Source organism: Phoenix dactylifera, chromosome 14 (assembly GCF_051530095.1).
Source record: "Phoenix dactylifera cultivar Ajwa chromosome 14, Ajwa_hap1_PhDact_Kaust_v1.1, whole genome shotgun sequence".
NCBI classification, from domain to species: domain Eukaryota; kingdom Viridiplantae; phylum Streptophyta; class Magnoliopsida; order Arecales; family Arecaceae; genus Phoenix; species Phoenix dactylifera.
In genome coordinates this window covers 24,224,338-24,243,864 of record NC_143203.1, presented here as the reverse complement: position 1 = coordinate 24,243,864, position 19,527 = coordinate 24,224,338, and the positions used below count along the sequence as shown (strand labels likewise).

Sequence of the window (19,527 nt, the reverse complement as noted above, 5' to 3'; positions counted from 1 at the left end):
CCCGCGGGCTCCATTAAAATAACATAAAAATTAAGGTTGTAAGGGCTCTCTTGAAAATTTGTGAAGGCATCTTTATACGGACAGCTACCTTTCTTGTCCTTTTGTCGAACACGTAAAGTCTAGCCTCGATTAACTTGCTCCGAGCGGACACTGTAATGAGATCCCAATCAACCCACGTCAAGCAGCCATACAAAAATCCGGCTCCCAGGACGACACGTGTCCAGAACTCCCTGAAGCTCCCAACAGATGTCCACGTCATCTTGGACCCGTCTTCTGGACCGTCTTTCCTCGGGACAAGCGCAAGCCCACGTGGCAGGCCCAATTGGCGCGAAGCCCAACAGCTAATTCCATTCATATCCCCAGCGGCCCACCCCGCTACAAGACAAAACTGTGCGACGATAAAACAGAGCCCCACATCCTCTTCTCCCAGAACTTGCAGCTCCCGTGCCTTTCCCCACCTTCCCTTCTTCCTCCCTTCACACCCATCCCCTTTCCCTTCTTCCTAGCGGAACCACGGTGCAAAACTAGCTGTTCTTAGCTGAACGTCACCGCCTGGCCATGTCGAACCACCCTACGACATCGCTGCCGCCAGGTTTCCGGTTCCACCCGACCGACGAGGAGCTCATCCTGCACTACCTCAGGAATCGAGTTTCTTCGCTACGGTGTCCCGTGTCCATCATCGCAGAGGTGGATATCTATAAGTTTGATCCATGGAACCTCCCTGGTTAGAAGTCACTCACTGCGCTTGAATTCTTGCATGCCATGTTTTCTTCCGTGTTTTTAGTATTGACATGGTTCTGTGGAATTGTTTTTGCGAAGCCAAAGCGACGTTCGGGGACCGCGAGTGGTACTTCTTTAGCCCGAGGGATCGCAAGTACCCCAACGGGATCCGGCCAAACCGGGCAGCTGCGTCGGGGTACTGGAAGGCGACCGGGACTGATAAGCCGATCGTTTCGAGCGAAGGGAATGGGAACATTGGGGTGAAGAAGGCCCTGGTGTTCTACAAGGGGAGGCCGCCCAAGGGGGTCAAGACTGGTTGGATCATGCATGAGTACCGACTCGCTGAAGCCCTGAACAGTAAGAAGAGTTCCAGACCCATGAAGCTTAGAGACTCCTCCATGAGGGTAAGACTCTCCTCCATGAGATCCTTGCGTTGATCAAAGTGTCCTTGTAGGGAAGAAAACAGGGGACCGAGTTTCTAAGGATGATAACTACATATTCCATATGGTCTGTACTGGTTTTAAGTATATCAGATATTCCCCCAGCTAAGAAATAGATAAATCTTCAACCGAAAACAAGATTAATAAGTAAAAGAACTAGATTTAACCCATTTTCTAGAACAGAAAGTTCTGCTTATCTCATCAGCAAGATGTCCCATAAGTATTTGATATGAGTGATAAACAGGAAAGTATAGAGTGCAATTCCTCTGTTTTATCATGGCATGCTTTGCTCCTTGTCCCATGACTTCTCTGTTTCTGTTGCAATTCCAGTTGGATGATTGGGTCCTCTGCCGAATCTACCAGAAGAGCAACTACACCTTGTCGACGGAGCCAGAACAAGAGGACTCAATTGTGGAGGAGGTCTTCATGCCAAGCTTCACAAACACCACACCACAGAGCAACCCTCCCAAGCTGCCCAAGTCCTGCTCTTTGACCGAACTCCTCAACAATGTAGACTTCTCTGCGTTATCCCAACTCCTGGAAACCCCGCCTGACATGCCGAATTTAGAACAAGTTCCAATTGTTTACCCAAGTTCAAACCAAAACTTAAAGAATAGCAACAGCAGCAGCGATGCCAACAACCTTTTAGCTCAACAGCTCTCGCAGGCAGAATCCCCTGTTTTGCCTGCTGAGAACAGCCTGAAACGCCAGTGGACAGTTGATGGTTGCTTAGAAGATGGCAGCGAACTTTCCCACCCGTCGAAGAAGCTCGTTAATTCAAGCATTTTTACCAGCTTCCTCAACCAGTTTGATGGCCCGCAAAACAATTTGTTAAGCAATCCTTTTTTCAATCAGCAACTGCTATTGAACTCTCACTTGAAATTGCAGTGAGGTCATGGCTATCAGCTGAATAGAGGATTGTAAAACATGACATGGAAAGAAAAGGAAAGACATGAAAGCTCTACTAGTTGGTGGTATTGGCCCTTATTTTGTATAATTATTCTGTGTGGTTTGAAGAGGGCATGTTTAGAGAGAGAAAATTGTGGGCTCAGATAGTGTCCAAAAGAAGATGCCAATGAGTGCAAGTTAGAAAAGTTACAAAATTCTTGAAGACATGGTAATGGCTGAGTTAGAGGAGTGGGATTGTACATATTATATGTGGTTTGGAATAGAAACTCATGTTGTCATATTCTTCAATAAAGCTCAGAGGATGATGCTATGGGAACTAAAAATCTTTAGACATATCCAATTGCATGGCAGATGCCTTTAGTCCTATGTTGATGGGTCACGAATAAATGATACAATAAGTGTACAAGGAATCTATGGCAATCCTTATCCAGAAGACCACTACTACATCGATCTTACTTTGGAATCATCGGAAGACGGGGGTGGGTTCACATCCCTTGGAAGGACAAGAAGAAATACTCTCGAGCTGGTCAGAGGATTCTATAGGAATCTGGAATATTGTATCAAACATCAATACGCAAATCAGTTACTTATCCTCTGTCTCTTGCAAATCCAAAATAAGTAAATGTTATATGGAAGAGATATTCTTTATCGAAAAATCTTTGATGTTTTTGAATGCTTGTCCTCTTCCAAGCATATACTATAATAAATCACCGCATAAGAGAAAAGCGGACGCACAAATAAGCAAAGAAAAACTGGTTTCTACTAAAATTTCTATTATACTCGCAATACAAAATCTGAGGGACAAAAGCATAGCAAAAAGGCTGTGGCGGCGCATCAAGTTTACCTATTCTATGGATAAGGGTGGATGAGATGGACTACTAAATTTTTTCTGGATGGTTAACTTCATCGCTTGCTGACCCGGTGCAGCTTCCTCATTAGAGACAATAGTTCGTTGTTCTTAGTTTTTTGGAAGTCCTCTCCATGCTCTCAATATTATAAGTATTTGATCGGAAGAAACAGAAGCGTTTTCATGCAATGAGCAAAGGGTTTAAAACAATCAGGAAGCTAAGAATGATGTCACAGGCTCGTAGTTTGACTATAACTATCAGCAGACAATATTCCAATCAACTTCAAATTATAAAAAAAAATGCTTAAAGCGAAGGAAACAAGGATGAAATGAAATGCCCCACCATGTGACATATGTCATCTATGAGCTTATTATAGATTATCTCTGCGCCTGCCATAGATATCTAATTAACAAATTCATCATGGGTTGTATCTGTCCTTCAGAGAAGAAGCTTATCACGACTGGATAGATTCCTCTCTCATAGGTACCCTACGTGGGGCACTGAGTCATCAATATTCTTTGCCTCAATCATGCCTAACGCGGTTAAGTTTGACTGGATCAAGCCAGTATGATCTCAACAAATCATCCAACAAATTGTTCATGTCAGGCATTGAGAATCAAACAGTTGTTTCCATCATGCCCAGTGGAAGGCAATGTCAATGTAATAAAAAAACTGCAGAAAAAATAGTTGGTGTCACACATACTCTGTAGTTGAAGATGAAAGTTCGCTGCAGAAAAATAGTTATTGTCACACATACTCTGTAGTTGAAGATGACAAGTTCTTTCTGAGGTGGAGACACATCCAGATGAAAAATCTAATCAGTGTTTCTTTGTCTTCCTTCATCCTCTACATGTGGATAACAGAGGCCAACGTGAATGACATTGTGACTGGATTATCGCATGGAACAATAAGTTTAGATGTGGATAAGCTCAATTCAGACCAATGCTCTCATGAGGGTGGCTACATTATCTAGTATAACGATGCTAAGATATCATTATCTTTGCATCGATGAAATCCTCTATGTCATTAGCTATTATAATCCAAACTGGATCTAGCAGCTCCTTTTTGTTTTTTGTTTCGAAAAATTTGAAAGATGTGCAAATTAATAATTGCTGTATTTTGTTCTGGAAAAAGGTTAAAGATCACATAACTCAACTAGGTCACATAATAATTGGTAGTTCTTCAATTTACAGGTGCCCAACAACTAGGTTAGCTTGTTCTGATAGAACATGAGGTTTGAAGGCTAAGAATAGTGCCTTTAAACAGTATTGTGCAATGACCCAGAGCCTCACAAATATACCATCCAAGAAGTTATATTTTGGGTTTCTTGGTCCTAATAAATATTCAAGATCTCATAAGCATAGAACAAATGTGAGACTAAGACTAGCCAATAAGTTATATTTTAGGTTTCTTGGCCTTACATAAGTATGTAAGATATTTTCGGTGTGGAACTGATGCGAGACTAAGTACACACCTATATGGATGCTCACATATTCCTTCATTTTAAGGTCTAGCATCCTCATTAAGCTAAGGATCTAAATTCAATCACAAATACCATGATCGGCCAATAATTGTTCTCAAAAGAATTTGTGTTGCAATATCCCTTAGTCCATATAAACGGTGGGCCAGATCTGCTGTGATACTATTTATAACGACCTAGAACTTCTTCCAAAAAGCTCACCAAAAAAGTTATATTTTTGACTTTTTAGTCCCACACAACCTTCCAAGGCCTCCCCAATGCGAAACTAGCTAGATACACACATGCATAGATTCTGAAATATTGTTTACCTACAAGTTAAACACAATCGGGAAGAGTAATTTTACCTTAAGATTTTGACATGCAACTCTTCATGTATAGAACATTAGTTATTGGCCTCGTTTAGGCTTTAGCTTCTGGGGTTTTGGGCTCTAATGCAATCTTGCATTATGTGGATGGCTAGGGTGTTTGTGGGTATGGGTTGCAAGCCTCCCTTCCGACTTTGTTGTTGTGACTCTTGTAGTTTATGATACTTGCACTTGATATCACATGTTTATATAACATCATAGACAGTTGAAAAAGGAGCAAATTTTTTCCAGATACCTAGGCATCAAATCTAACTGCACATATGGATAGTCCAACTCAGACATGAACTTTATCTTAACTTTTGTAGCCTCATTAGTCACCAATCTCAAATTGAGAGGCTGCGGATTAGAATCAAAACAACAGGTAGCAAGTGCACAAACCGTTTATTCTTTTAAAAATCCAGAATACATGATAAAGTGGTTCAAGAGAAAGAAGGAATAAGTTTTTTCAGTATGATCTCTACCTAACAACCTGATAATATGAAACATATGAAGCCGGCAGTGTTCACAGTGGCATTGACTATAAGATGACTTGCCGTGGCATGCAAAATGATAGGTAATTGACAAGTAGGGTTGTCATGTTCAATTAATCAAACAAGTAGTGCGCAAGTGTTAACAAAATTTCTAGTCATGCAAGCAATCAAGATATCAAAGCAAATGACTCAACCAAATCACAATGTCGTTTTGCAGCACAAGGCATAAACTCCCAACAAGAACACCGAATGGAGTTCGAAACCATAGAAAAAGATTAGGACTAATGCCTCAGGCATTGCAGCAAACACGCTATATGGAGTTCCAATCCACAGAATATGATCAAGGCTAATTTAGCATAATATTCGCTTTACACAGCAAATTTTAGACTCGCACCAATTACAATCGTAGTTTTTGCAAACAAGATCTGTGGGGTTCCATTTAGAACACTGCTTGTGCCTCACAAATTTGCTTTGGATACTCCAACAGTATAAAAAATGTTGTGCATTATTTGCTTTGGATACTCTCCTTGTGAAACCTGTTCAAGGTGTTGTCAGGGGTGTCATCACAAACTTGGCATTCTATTCCATGCTTAGTTAAGATTGGAAAAGGGCCAGCTTGCCATTACAGCGGCAGCATGCCATGTGAATTGAGTTTAAAGGTGGAATGGTGCTGAAGAAACACGGAAAGAGTGCAATTATTGATATTTTAAGAAAACAGAGCTGCAGACAGGATGGCCAGCACAAACCTACACTCAGGTGGCACATGAGAGCAGGTGGGGTTGAGTGCTTCTAGGCACTTATGAGTTTGAGTTTGATCCATTAACTCATTGACAAGGATGCAACCAAATTTTAGGTCAAGGGGATCGAAACGACGTCGAACTGTGAATTGGAATAAACCAATGTCAACAGTACGTTTGCCATGTTTTCATTGATTGCTACATCTGCACATCAAAAGTATGTGATTCATGATTCTCATATCAAGAATGGTGCCTCAACTATAAAATTGAAGGGCCATTCATTTATCAAAAGGAGATAGAAGGGCTGGGATCGTCGCGATGAGAAAAACCAGACTCCAACTTGGGGTGTATAAGCAGTGATGTAAGGCCCTTCTCTTGCATCCGCTTCTTCCTTATCACGCCAAGTTAACTAACTGATGCTGGAAAGCAATGCATTAAGAGTTTGGTCAGTGGTCCAAATTAGACTATTATAGCTTAGTAGAAAATAAAATCCATTAACAAGTGCAGCAGTCCAAGCTGGAACACAGATCTTCTCTCTTTCCACATCGAGGCTTGGGCTGCATTTAGACATGGGTCCTTAAACTATTCAAGATCCGTATATGTGGCCCGGGATTTGGACTGGGCCACTGGACCTGGCCCATCTAATATCTTCTCCCCAGCACAAACTGCCCCTGCGTCTGAGGGCTCGCCCGGCTTAGCCTAGCGTCTAGAGAGAGAGAGAGAGAGAGCTGGGCCATTTGGGCTGGCCCAGTTGCCCGGCTCATACAAAATATACATAAAAAGGTTAATTAAAATGGAAGTATTAAATTGAAACCGTAAAGATTTGCCTGATATGTTAGTGGATGAGGATTTCATGTCAATCTCTGTATGGTGTCGGGAGTCTACTCCTTGATTTGAAGCATGTCTCATCTTTTGGTGGACATTGATGAGAGTCACCATGACCATGACATGCTTGTACAAGTGTCTTGCTACGTATTATATAATTGGAGACACCTAACCTAAAATGGACGAAATGGTGCAATTCATGTTAAGCATTTGATTAATACCTCATTAAGTTGAGGCATGCTTAAGGTACACGGGCATGTACGGAAGAGTCACATGTATGCACGAGATTCATGCCTTTCCCACAGACGTACATCATGGACCGCACTTGATATTCGCTGTAGAATGAATGGTCCCCGATTTCAAACGTGGTCTGATAACACGCTTTTGTAGCATCATTACCTAGCTAGGACCAACATGCGTGTCATGTACATCGGTTGCAGCACATTTTTCCTGCTCTTCCATCATTGCGCTGCTTTAAAACGAGCTTCTGTTCTGGTGGAAATCAGACCGGCGACGGCAGTCTTATGCAGGGAAAAGAAGGGAGAAGAGAGAACTATAGATATAGGTGGAGGTTGATATCTCGGCTCTAGGGAGGTTTTGGTCGTGATCTTGGCATGAATAGGAGAGGTGGTGCCGCAATGAAACTTGGAAGAGAGCAGGGAATGGGGGTTGCTTGGCGGTGGTTATCCGCTAGGAGCATGGGAGGGTTTTGTAAATTCGGAGGCTAGGATTTTCTAGCCTCTAGTGAAATCAGAAAGGAGCTGGAGTCGATCTCCTTCTCCGATTGGCAGGCATTCTGCTCTAGGCTAGGATCGTTCGGAGACAAACCAGGTCAATAGACCAAACTTTTTTTTTTTTTGTGCTAAAGCGGGTATTTCATAAATCACGAGTACGAATATATCTAATGAAATCAATAAACAACAAATTACGAAGTGCCCGGGGCATCGCCCCCTTCCCTGTCCATAGGGTGCCTTCCGAGTGGTTAACTACTTATGTTGTCACTCAGTCAGCCGCCTTGTTGGCCTCTCGGTATACATGCTTGGCCTGGATGACCGGACCTTATTCAGGTGCTAGGTCAGGCCAGAGCGCCCAACCCTCACATGTCCAAATTTTTGAGGTCATTTTAGCAATGCGCCGGTATACTGTATTTGTAAGAGAAAAGATTGATAAGACGACATATCGACACATAACCAAATATCTGCTTGAGGACATACTAGCTAGAAATTGAAGTCAATAGAATATATGTTTTCAATATTGTTGGCAATATTTTATGTATAAATAGAATTGGAACTCAACCCATGCCTATTCAAGATTTGGTACGAGATTTGGGTTTGATAAGTCTACGCCAGGACACTTCTACTTAATTCTATTTGAATTTTTTCATTGGAGCTGCTATATTTCTTGTTCTTCAAATCGTTATCCAATTTTGGTTCTTATAGAAACATCAACTTCAAGTCCTTGCGAGTGTCTATTTAGTCACATATTTGTTATATATTGAATTTGGTTATATATTGGATATTTATATAGGATTAAGAAATCCAAATATAATTTTTAGCTAGTATTTTTGGACGATGTACTAAGTCATTACAAAAAGTATCAAGCAAACTTGATCCATAACCCATGTAGAGCAGAAGACACTATAGCATAAGTCTTTTCAGAGTTGGCTACAAGCTAGTTGTTGATTTTGAACAGGTAAAGCATGTGTTTAGCCCCAAATCTAGACATATATTATATAGATCTTGGATACTTAGATACGATCAAGATCTTAAATAATACTTTTCAGCTGGACTTTTTGAAAATATATTGAGAGTTCTTTTGTGGCTTTGAATGTATCACTATATTCACTAACCAAGAAACTCAAATTATACCTTTTGGCTAGTTTTTTTGAAAGTATACTTGGAAGTTCTTGAATGCATCACCCAATCTTGCTGGCTTTAAAGCGATCATCTAAAAGCACTGGGTGCCTATCTTGGCCAATCTCTTGCTATTTTGGCAAGCCGATGATGTCTATCACAATGGTCTTGCGCGAGGGAAAAACCAAGTCCCACACCTTCGTGCGTGTTGATTAAACTTATTTTTGGAATGAGAGGTTTGACACGAAGTTTAGAATGCCAAATGCTAATCTCTTTCTTAATTTCCAATAATGCATCTACAATCAAAGCCACTTTGTCTAGTGCTAAATGGTTTGAAAACATTTGGATCTCAAGTGGCTAAGGATTCAAGCCTTTCACCTTCATTATGGAGGACTTGTGGTAGAGAAGTGAAACACAGACTTATATGTGATGGGAAACTGAGATTAAGCTGATCATTGACTTGTGGCACATCAAATTGGTCTGCACGGGAAGCATAACTAGCCAAGCTAGGCTGAGCTCCACCTAATCCAAGTTGTTTTATTAGTTCACCGAACTTGTCACGAGCTAAAGTACGTACTATATACAATATCAAAATACTCAAGCCATTAATTTTGAACGTCAATAACTTGTACCAACTTATTATCAGTCAATATAATGATTAAAGAAAAAGTTTGAAATTCAAAAGGGTAACCACACGCGGGGAATTTTGGTCCGGAAAACCATAATAAAAGTCCGCTCTACGTACGGAATATATTAATTAGTTTGACTTGACGTACGGCCTGGAAGAGTTCAAGTTTAACATGAACTTGAATCTTGACCGGCCAACGGGTTCACATGATTGATCGGACGGCGGAGATTTGCCTATCGGCGGCACCGGCGTCCAGCCTGGCCGAAATGGTTGACCAGGAGACGGGTCGCAAGCTGGGTAGCTCCATAAGAGGTTTCCACTTGCACTTGGTCAAAAGAAACTAAAAAAAAATGAAGTCAAATCGCTGGAGAGTTGAGTTTTTGTGTATCATGAGTGAATACCGGTGTTCAACCCTTATGACTCTAATTACACTCCCGTATGAATTAAATATATCCTACTTAATTCAACGTTTACTTTGAAGGAAAGGGGAAAAGAAAATTTACTTTACAAAGTATAATGTAGCTATCAAATTACACAAGTAGTAAAAAATTTTGATCTCAACTAGTGGATTTACAATATTGATCCTTCTCATGTGCATTGCACGTATTGGACTCTAGTAGAATTTTAACATAGTTCCTAGCTGATTTAATATAGTAGGCAATAGAATATTTCGGCATGTTACAGAAAAGATATTCCCATAGCTTAGGAAAATTATATCTTTGCTAGCTTGTTACATGGTGGGCTAACTATGGAAAACAAATTAATGATGCATCGGAGTTGCATGTTAAAGAATTTTATGCATATTCAAGTGGTAAAAATTCTTGAAGGGTATGCTTTCTGGAGCTCATATCTAAATAATTAGAGACCTTGATAAAATCTAATTCTCCAAGGGTTGGTGGCAATTGGTGCGGGTCGGACCAGAGATGTGTTGGATCAGATACATGACTGATGAAAAGTTTATTAATTCGAACCTGATCTATTTATTAAATGGATGAAATATTTAGAACCGAACATGCCAATTTATTAAATTGATAATCTATTCTGATTTAAATTAGATTGAGATAGGTTAAACTGGTTAAACTTTTAAGCATTAGTACCCCTAGGTGGGGACGCTAGCATTTTAGGGAATCTGTCTCGAGAAAAGCATGATATTTTTCTTTCTAGAAAGTAAAATGGTAATCGGTGGCAATCCAGTGGCCAACCAAGTAGCCAGCAACTCCCCCCCTTGATATAAGGCTCAACAACAAGGGATATCCCGTCGTTGCCATTTTTGCCGAAATTTAAACATTTTGTTGTGTAAAAACATAATGGCCACTAAAAAAATGTTAGTTTCTCACGTCAAAGGCAAATAGGGAGGTTGGGTCGCATCCTATGTTGTACATCATTTGGGAGAGATTCTTTATCTGAATCACGAATCTGATCCTTCTCTCCTTCATTGTATACTTTTTCTAACTTCAATAGTTGCACTCATACTTGGATGATGTGAATCGCCGCTGTATTAAAAAAAAAATCTTAATCTAAGGATGGCCTGGCATTGTTAATCTCTTACTTTCCCTGCCGGGTTGCCTTCACATTTTTTTGTTGGCCATCTTTCGCGGTCATATGCTATTAGCGAGAAAGTTCATAAAGAATGACAAACTAATTCCAGTCTAAGCTTCTAGGATTAGATTTTATATATGCTGCATGAAACCGATGGCATGTTACTAAATTCTATGTAATAATTTGGGAGTTTAATGCATCCCCAGCATCACTGCGGGAAACTTGGGTGTCTGCAGTGTAAAAGGTACCTTTCCTTGAAGTGTTCTTGTCAAAGGGCATCGATTACCAGGAAACTACACCGCAGGAATAAAAAAAAAAAAATAGATCAAGGGATAGGAAACAAAAAAGAAAGCGATAGACCAAGACAAATTTTGGTATATTTTATCGTTGAGACGAACACCAATGATACCAATAGCAACGACAAACGAAACAAGTGGGCCTCACGAAGAGGCTTCTTTGGTAAGTGCCTTGCTTGGCACGGATCTTAGCCTCTCTATTTAAGTTGGCTTCTCCTTGTCTTCTCTTCTTTCTTAATCGAACTCCATCCATCCCTTCCTTTCCTCGCACCTCCTTTCTGATATTTTTAGTTCTTTGCTTGCTTTCTTTTCTTGGTCTTCTGCCTTTGTTCATCGATTGAGTGCTTGGAGGACTGGGCTTTTACAGGTGCAACCATGGGAGACGTCTCAGTGCTGGTCAAGGAGGAATGCATGGACTTGCCCCCCGGCTTTAGATTTCATCCCACAGATGAAGAGATCATAACTCACTACCTCTCAGAGAAGGTTATGAATCCTGGCTTCACTGCAAGAGCTATAGGAGAGGTGGATTTGAACAAGTGTGAGCCTTGGGATCTTCCAGGTATAAAATTCTCACCTCCTCTCATCCCTTCATATTTTGATTTTGGCTTTGGCTTGTGTTTTGATATTTGTGCGTGGCTCTTGCTGTCATTTTAGGCAAGGCTAAGATGGGAGAGAAGGAATGGTACTTCTTCTGTAAGAAGGACAGGAAGTACCCTACAGGCGTGAGGACAAATAGGGCCACAGAGGCTGGGTATTGGAAGGCCACAGGAAAGGATAAGGAAATCTATAGAGGGAAAGGGATCCTTGTTGGGATGAAGAAGACCTTGGTTTTCTACAGGGGAAGAGCTCCCAAAGGAGAGACGACCAACTGGGTCATGCATGAATTCAGACTCGAAGGCAGAACCCAATACTATAGCCACCAGAGAACTCCAAAGGTACTCTATTTCTCACAACCCTCCTTTTTATGTTTGTACGTTGTGTGAGGACTTTCTTGATTTTGTAGTATGGTTGCAGGATGAATGGGCTGTGTGCAGGGTGTTCCATAAGAGCACAGGAATCAAGAGAAGCCCGATGGCAGAGCTTGTGAGGATGAACTCATTTGGAGATGGTATTAGGGACTCTCTCATTGATCCTTCCTGCTTCAGTTCTAACAACAGGCCCAGTTCGAGCTATACCACTGGTGAAGATGGTGGCAGTTGTAGAAAGATTCCGACGAGCAACGCTTTGATGCCTTCCAACTTCACCATGTTGGGCTTAGAGGATCCACAATACAACAGCCTCATGGCTAATGGCTTCCCTAATACCAACAACCAAGAGGGCACGCCAATGAACTTCCCAAGAATCCCTCCTCAAGATCCCAATGTCTTGCTTCCAGGATCAGCGAACTTGGGGTACTTGCACCAGGATCAATCCATCACGAGAACTCTATCTGGGGCTAATGATGTATCCAATGGTTTGAGGCGTACTTGCAAGGTTGAGCAGTTCTCAAATTCAATGGCCTCACAAGACATAGGATTCAGCGGTGATATGAACACCGAGACATCCCCAGCCATATCCAAGCATGAGATGGGCGGGTACAGATCCTATGATTTTCTCGATGGTTTAGTTGCTGCTGGACCAGTTCTAGATTTGGACAATCTGTGGAAGTACTGATGATTCTAGATTTGGGTTCATTCCGAGGCCACTCATGTCGATTTTTCACAGAAGAGCTCGTCTTTCAGATATTCTTTCTTAGATTTGGACAATCTGTGCAAGTACCGAAGATTCTTGATTTGGTCCAGTTCTTTTCTGTGACAGTTACACTCGTTGAATCGTGCTTCATTTGGGTTCATTCTGAGGCCACTCATGTCTATTTTTCACAAAAGATCTTGGCTTTCAGATATTCTTGCTGTATATATAGACTTCATATTGTGCAGTGATTAAATCACAGTTTATAGGGGACTAATAGAGAGTGAAGACTAATCTTAATTCTTTTTCTTTGTTTGAATTTTAGAGTGGCATGTATGCTTTTGATTTATAAAAATCTTCTTATATTTGTGATGGTTTTGCAATAAAAATCAACATGTCAAAATGATCAAGCTATATTCGACGTTATCCAAATATTACATTAAAAACCAATATATGTAAAATCTTAGTTGAATATCCTTTATAAAGCCGGGTGGCTCCTTTCTGCCTCCCCTTTACATCATCAAAAAAAAAAAAAAAAAATCTTTTATAGTTTAAAAGCCTAGAAAAGCAAGATCTCTCTTAAAAATCCTTCATAACACTACAATTCTTATTGCACTTATTCCATCTCGTCCACGTACATTAACTTATTGAATACACTTTCTACTTTTCAGTCCTTTCCAAATTCGAAAAAGAGTGGTCTATCAATTCATAGGCTCATGGGCAACCCAAAACCCAAATAAATTGTTAGGGCATTTATACGAGGCAACAAGACCACAGCCTCTAGTCCTAAGTCCACATTTAATGATGGTCCATTCATGAACAAAATTCAACATCCACATGCAGCTGGAAGGCCCTTCTCCAACCCAACCCCCAACTTTTGAACAGCTCTGATAATGGCATCCTCACCACCACCACCATCTGTTCAAGTTGTTAACCTTTCATAAAAAGGGACACAACTTGACAAGAGGGAGAGAGAGAGAGTGTTGTCAGGGAAAGGAAAAGAGTTTTAGTTAAAAGCTGAGGTGAGGGAAGACAACAGGTATAGTGCAAGAGAAGGAAGGAGGGGTTTTACTCATGGGATTTGTTTTGGCTCCCTAAGCTATATTTCCATTCAAAGGCAAAGCGTATGTTTGTCTCTTTCAAACTTGGAATGGGGAGAAGAGCCGGCCTTTCCGCCCCTCCCTTCTTTCATGCATCAAAAGCTCGAAAAGAGGAATATCCATCCCCATCCACGCCACCTCACGGGCTATTAAGTGACCTTGGCTCGGCTAGCTGGTTTTTAGCCAATTGCCGAAGTATTGGGCCCTTCTACCATAACTTCACCAAAGAAAGAAAGAAAAAAAAACTCTATTTGTGGTGCCTAAATAATATCTTTCGACTAGTCATTTTGGATGAGATCCTGAATTATTACAAATAGTATCAGAGCAGACCCAGTCTATAACCTATATGGATTAGGAGAACTGCAGCATGGTTCTATTAGAGCTGACCACGGGTCGATCATAGTGTTTGTGATTAGATTTGAATGGATTTGAACCCTTAGCCTAACGAGGATGTCAGGGCTTAAACGAGGGGAGTATGTGAGGACCTATCCGGACATGTGTTTAGTCCTACATCGGTTATTCACTAGGTAGATCTTGGGTACTTATACAGGATCAAGAAACTCAAATAATACCTTTCGGCTAATCATTTTGGATGAGGTCCTGGGTTATTGCAGTCATTTTATCTTATGCTTATTTAGAACTTGCTCCATGTTAATGTCTTTTATGGCTGATATATTAATATTTTTTTGTGTCAAAAAGATAACTTATTAGAAGATATTAGGGTTAGAACTTGGTGTTCTTGATGATAAGATGTGCTTAATCCAATGGACATAATTTGGGGTATCTTGAGGCAACATAATTATTTTTCTTATATATAAATTTCTCAAAATAGAAACGAGGACTAATTTTGAAATATTTAGGGTGGTGTTTGTATTAGCTTTCATATGTATGGGTGCTGATTACATCCAATGACAAGATACCCCAAATAAAATGACACGTGACCATCCACATTTAAAATCCAAATTTAGAAATCATTATAGGCCTTTATAAAAATATCATAAATTGTTGTGAAACAAAAAATAAAAAAATCAAGTAAATATTTTACTTTAATAAACATTAATCTATCTAAATATTTTAGGATGGTCGGTTTGACTTCCATGTTACAAGGCGTGGGAACAATACAACTTTGTGATAAATACTTTACTCGCAAATGACCCGTTGTTTCTATTTGCAAAATCTTTCATTAGATTCCTAAAAGATAGTTGAGCTTCGAGCCGAGCGAAGCCGAGCCGAGTCGTAGCTATCCGCGTGGGCCCGCAACGGACCCATGAATCCGTTACGTCCGGACGTAGGACGGCGTCATCCCCCTTATCTTTAACGCCTGGGATCGAGTCGCTCGTCTTCACCGCCACGTCACTGTCGCGGCAGTACGCGTGGCGAGCACGCCGTGGGTCCCATCTCCCATTTGCCACGCGGTCGGTGCAGGTTCTCTTGACGAATAGATGGCTTCGGATCCGTAAAGAAAGAAAAAGGTTATGATTTAAAGGATCAGTTTGATGGAAAAAAAGGTCGCATGCGGATGATATTTTGATGGAGACATAGCATGAAGATATGACTCGATCCAAAGTGATAGTAGATCCAGTGCATTCATTAGATAAGATTTGACATCCCACAACGTCGTCGTAACGCCCAAGCTCTGTTTTAAACAAAAAGCAAATAAAAGGTTTTGTCACATGTTATTCTTAAAGCATCATTTTTGGTACTATCTGTCATCACGACTGCATGGTGATCACTTAGGAGCTTTTTCAAAGAAAAAAAAAAAACACAATCAAAAAAATATAATTACATGTAGAACAAGAAATATATAAGAGAAAAAAATCATTTTTTCTATCTATCTGATTCACACCAAGTGAGTCTAGATTTAGTAGAAAATGTATCGCCGTCCGGACTCAACTGCTAGCTCTAACCCAAGAACGCTGCATGAACTGATATTTTGAAGTAGATGTAGACAAATGGAAATACCAATTGTTCTAGCGATGTCTCGGTCCTCGTCATGCATAGGCTTTAGTTTAGACATGGACCCCTAGAGCTACAGATGTGAGATTCCCTTTCATTAGTTCATGGACTATTTGTTACAGCCTTGACATTGCAATGGATTTCCTTGTCATGATGGGACTAGCAGTCGCTTAAGTCCTTACGAAACGCGCATAGGAATACTCTTTTTTCTCCAAGTTGTGGGCACAAAAGATGTTGGTGGCCCAACGCTGGCTTGCTGAGTTGAGTCTTGCAATGGACCTATATTCAGTAGAAGGCACTCACCCAATGCTTCTTGGCAATGCATCGAAGTAGTCTTGTCGATGAGTGGTCCAATGAAGGCTTGTTGGAATGCATATCAATGCATCTTCAATAACTTTATGGAAGCTTCTTCATGTTCCCAGTCACGGTAAGTAACTTGGTGCCACCGACCCCTTCATGTGAAAGCATGATGGGTGATGACAGGTTCTTTTCCATTTCATGGTCCATGGAAAGCAGGGAACAAAATTGAAGAAAATGGCATCACGAGAGATAAAGCTAAGAAAGAGATGCCTTCTGGATATACAAGACTCTTCAAGGCCTGGAAAAGTTGACACCCCAAACCGGACGTCACATATCTGGTGTTTGGAACTTTGGATGGATGATGCTGGGGTTTGGCAGGCACATGGGACATACGCATGCGAGTGGAGATGTGCATTGATTGAGGTGCAAAAAAAAATGAACCTTTTCCATAGATATGGACATAAAAATCATTCTGAAAAATAGAAATTAACAACAGTAAATTTTCCTACAAAATTTCTCATATTATCTCTCTTATTCATTAAGTTCTTTGTATATATGTTTACTAATGCCATCCATGTATTACCTCATTCATGGCATAACGGCGTAACCCGACCGGCAGCAGAACAAAATTGTACGTCAATTCCATTGATAAATGCCAAGCTGACAAGAATATATGCGACGCTGCATGTTCCTGTGGTGATGCGTTCTTTTTTATTTGTTAAGCACAGTCAGAATATGGCTGGCTTGCTAGGTCTAATGCGAAGAAAAAGGTTACGTGGTGAAGCCACCTAGGGTCACGAGAGTTGGAGTTTGAGGAGCTCCTTGGGTCAGAGATGTTGTATTTAAAATTTGAGTTTTTTTTTTCATAAATATTCTTCTAAATATCGGATGTTGCATGGATACTCTTCCAAAATTGATATTTGCATATATATCATCATAAAATATTTGTTTTGCTATTTTATCCTATTTTTATTTTTGTTTTTGCATGTGTACCCATACTATACACCGATGCTAAAAAAATTAACGGTTTTAAATTAAAATAACTAAAATTTCCTTAATGGGTAGACATGCAAATAGATTGTGATCCCGATAGTAGGAAAAAAAAGATAGGAACAAAGCATAATTTTAAATTTTTATTTTATTTTTAATAAATATAAATATAATTTTTCTTAACACCATTGGAACAACCGTTATATTAGGGATATTTGTACAATAACAAAGTTTTACGAGGGTGTACATGCAAATATCAATTTTGGAAGAGTATTCATGCAAAATTCGATAATTAGAAGAGTATCCATGTAAAAAACTCTTAAAATTTTAACCTGCCTTCCTTTATTCCTACCCTGTCTGATCTTATCTTGCCAAATAATCATTTCGGCTCTAGAATAAGGAAAGTTGTTGTTAGAGACCAAGTGGGCCAAAAACTTTGTATCATCAAGGAACTATTTACCCACTTCTTCCATGTAATCCAGATAAAAAATATTTCAACAAGATGGTAGAATAAATTTATTCTCATTTTTATCTCCTTATTTTATTCCGAGTTGCTCCTCTACTTGGCTGGCCAATAACTTGTCATGACCATAATAAACAACTAAATTGTCACGACCAGTTAGAAGTTAGAACAAGCAAACTTTGAATGGGCATTCTATAGTCAAATGTCAAATCCAATTTGATACGGCATGCTCGTTGTTCCTCGTTAGGGTGGCACAAGTAGCAAGCTCAAGGATAAGCTTTAATGGATAAATCAGGGCCATAGATTAATAATCTCTTAGTCCAATGTAACAATTGACCTTAAACAGCTGTTTCTCTTAAAAGGTTGCTAAAGGGGGCGAAACTAATGGTCTTTTGTGCAAGTTCCACTTGATATATTTCAGCAGAACCAGCACGCATGGTTGTATTTAATTTCAGTAGTTACATCTTGTTTAATAATATTTTCCACAATTGTCACTACATCACATTGGAGAATTGCTATTAGATTTACTAAACAAAGCTTACATGGTTAACAACCAAAGATAGTTCACTTTTATAACTTTTGAGGCTTTATGATTCTGAAAGACCAGATTTGTTATTTTAGCTTCTAAATGTAGACCAGAGTTTCCTCCATTAAACGTGGAGAATATCTGATAACTTTTCCAATTGAGCCGAGGAAAACATAGAGAATGAAATAAAAAATTATAGATATATTTAATATTTAGAATATCGTAGAATGCTGCCGGATGAGTTATTTATTAGACTACATCCATTAGCTAAATAGTGGACCAGTGTGTTTGTGGTTAGATTGGTCCACTGATTAGTTGGTGGACTTGATCCAACCAATAATTTCATACTCTCCTAGTCCAGTCAATGGCTTGGAATTTTAGGCATATGAGTGATTTCCAAATTGTATACATATAGTATACAAGTTTAAGAAATTATTAATTATAGAGACTTGTTGGATTACCAAAAATAAAATATTGTAGAGACTTGTTCGTTGTTTTTTTTTTTTTTTTTGACTTATTCATAGTTTATTGTAGTTGTTTCTCCATTTGCATGCATTAACCTATATTTAGATATATATATATTTTTTATTTTAATTTTTTTTAGTACAACAGCTGCGCGTACTATTCTAACATAACTGCAGCCAATAGAGTCAAGAAAAAGAAAGCGAGAGAGCATCAGAGGAGAGACCCCTGGTGTGTCTAAAGGATAGATCTTCTCGGAATGCAGAGCAAATATATTTTTTTTCAAATACTTGTGTTCGTCTTGAATCTTATCAAAACATGCTTTCAATTCAAATTTTGGATTTTCCAGCTCAGCATCTCTGTCTCCTATTGCTACGACACAATCGATCCGTGACATTTGCAAAACCCTTACTGTATTTTCAGTTCTAGATATTGATTCGTTCCCAGTTCGCACCATCTTTTTATAGCTGCATTCCCTCTCGTAGTTGCACACGTTCTCTTCTTTATATTCCTTAAGATCTCCGATTTTAAATCACCTACCACGGATTCAGAAGGATCCCGCGGCCACCAAATCGAGGAAATCGGCATGAGAATGTGGAACAACCTCGTAAGAAACTACTACTCTTTGGGTTGCAATCCCAAAGTAGCCATCTGTTTCTACCCCAAAATGCAAGAGTTTTGCTGCTCGCGGAGGCCTTCACGTTCACCATCAACTTGCAAGAGCTATGCAAGGGCCTGTGCTAACTTGTCGCAAGCCAACGCTTGCATCCAATTCCATGGACTTACCATCAAGAAAGGCTTTGAGTCTAATGTCGATGCATCTAGTTATGCTGCATGTGGCTGTTTGCTGGAATCTGGGAGGCTTTTTGATGAAATGCCCGAGAGAAACTTGGTCGCTTGGAATGTCAAGGTCACGGGTCATACAAATTGGAATGAGGTCGGCCTTGCAGGA

The 19,527-nt window shown here is 39.9% G+C and overlaps 2 protein-coding genes across 2 annotated transcripts; both read left to right on the top strand.

Moving 5' to 3' along the window:
• The first annotated feature begins 431 nt into the window (after nucleotides 1–431).
• Nucleotides 432–2,392, top strand: LOC103705993 (NAC domain-containing protein 2-like). The gene is made up of 3 exons (XM_088710496.1): nucleotides 432–724; nucleotides 820–1,124; nucleotides 1,491–2,392. Exons 1-3 carry the CDS (start codon nucleotides 559–561, stop codon nucleotides 2,049–2,051), a joined length of 1,032 nt encoding a protein of 343 aa, XP_088566622.1. The 5' UTR covers nucleotides 432–558; the 3' UTR covers nucleotides 2,052–2,392.
• Nucleotides 2,393–11,344: 8,952 nt separating this feature from the next.
• Nucleotides 11,345–13,094, top strand: LOC103705890 (NAC domain-containing protein 100-like). The gene is made up of 3 exons (XM_008789776.5): nucleotides 11,345–11,669; nucleotides 11,765–12,045; nucleotides 12,125–13,094. Exons 1-3 carry the CDS (start codon nucleotides 11,486–11,488, stop codon nucleotides 12,761–12,763), a joined length of 1,104 nt encoding a protein of 367 aa, XP_008787998.3. The 5' UTR covers nucleotides 11,345–11,485; the 3' UTR covers nucleotides 12,764–13,094.
• The last annotated feature ends 6,433 nt before the right edge of the window (nucleotides 13,095–19,527 follow it).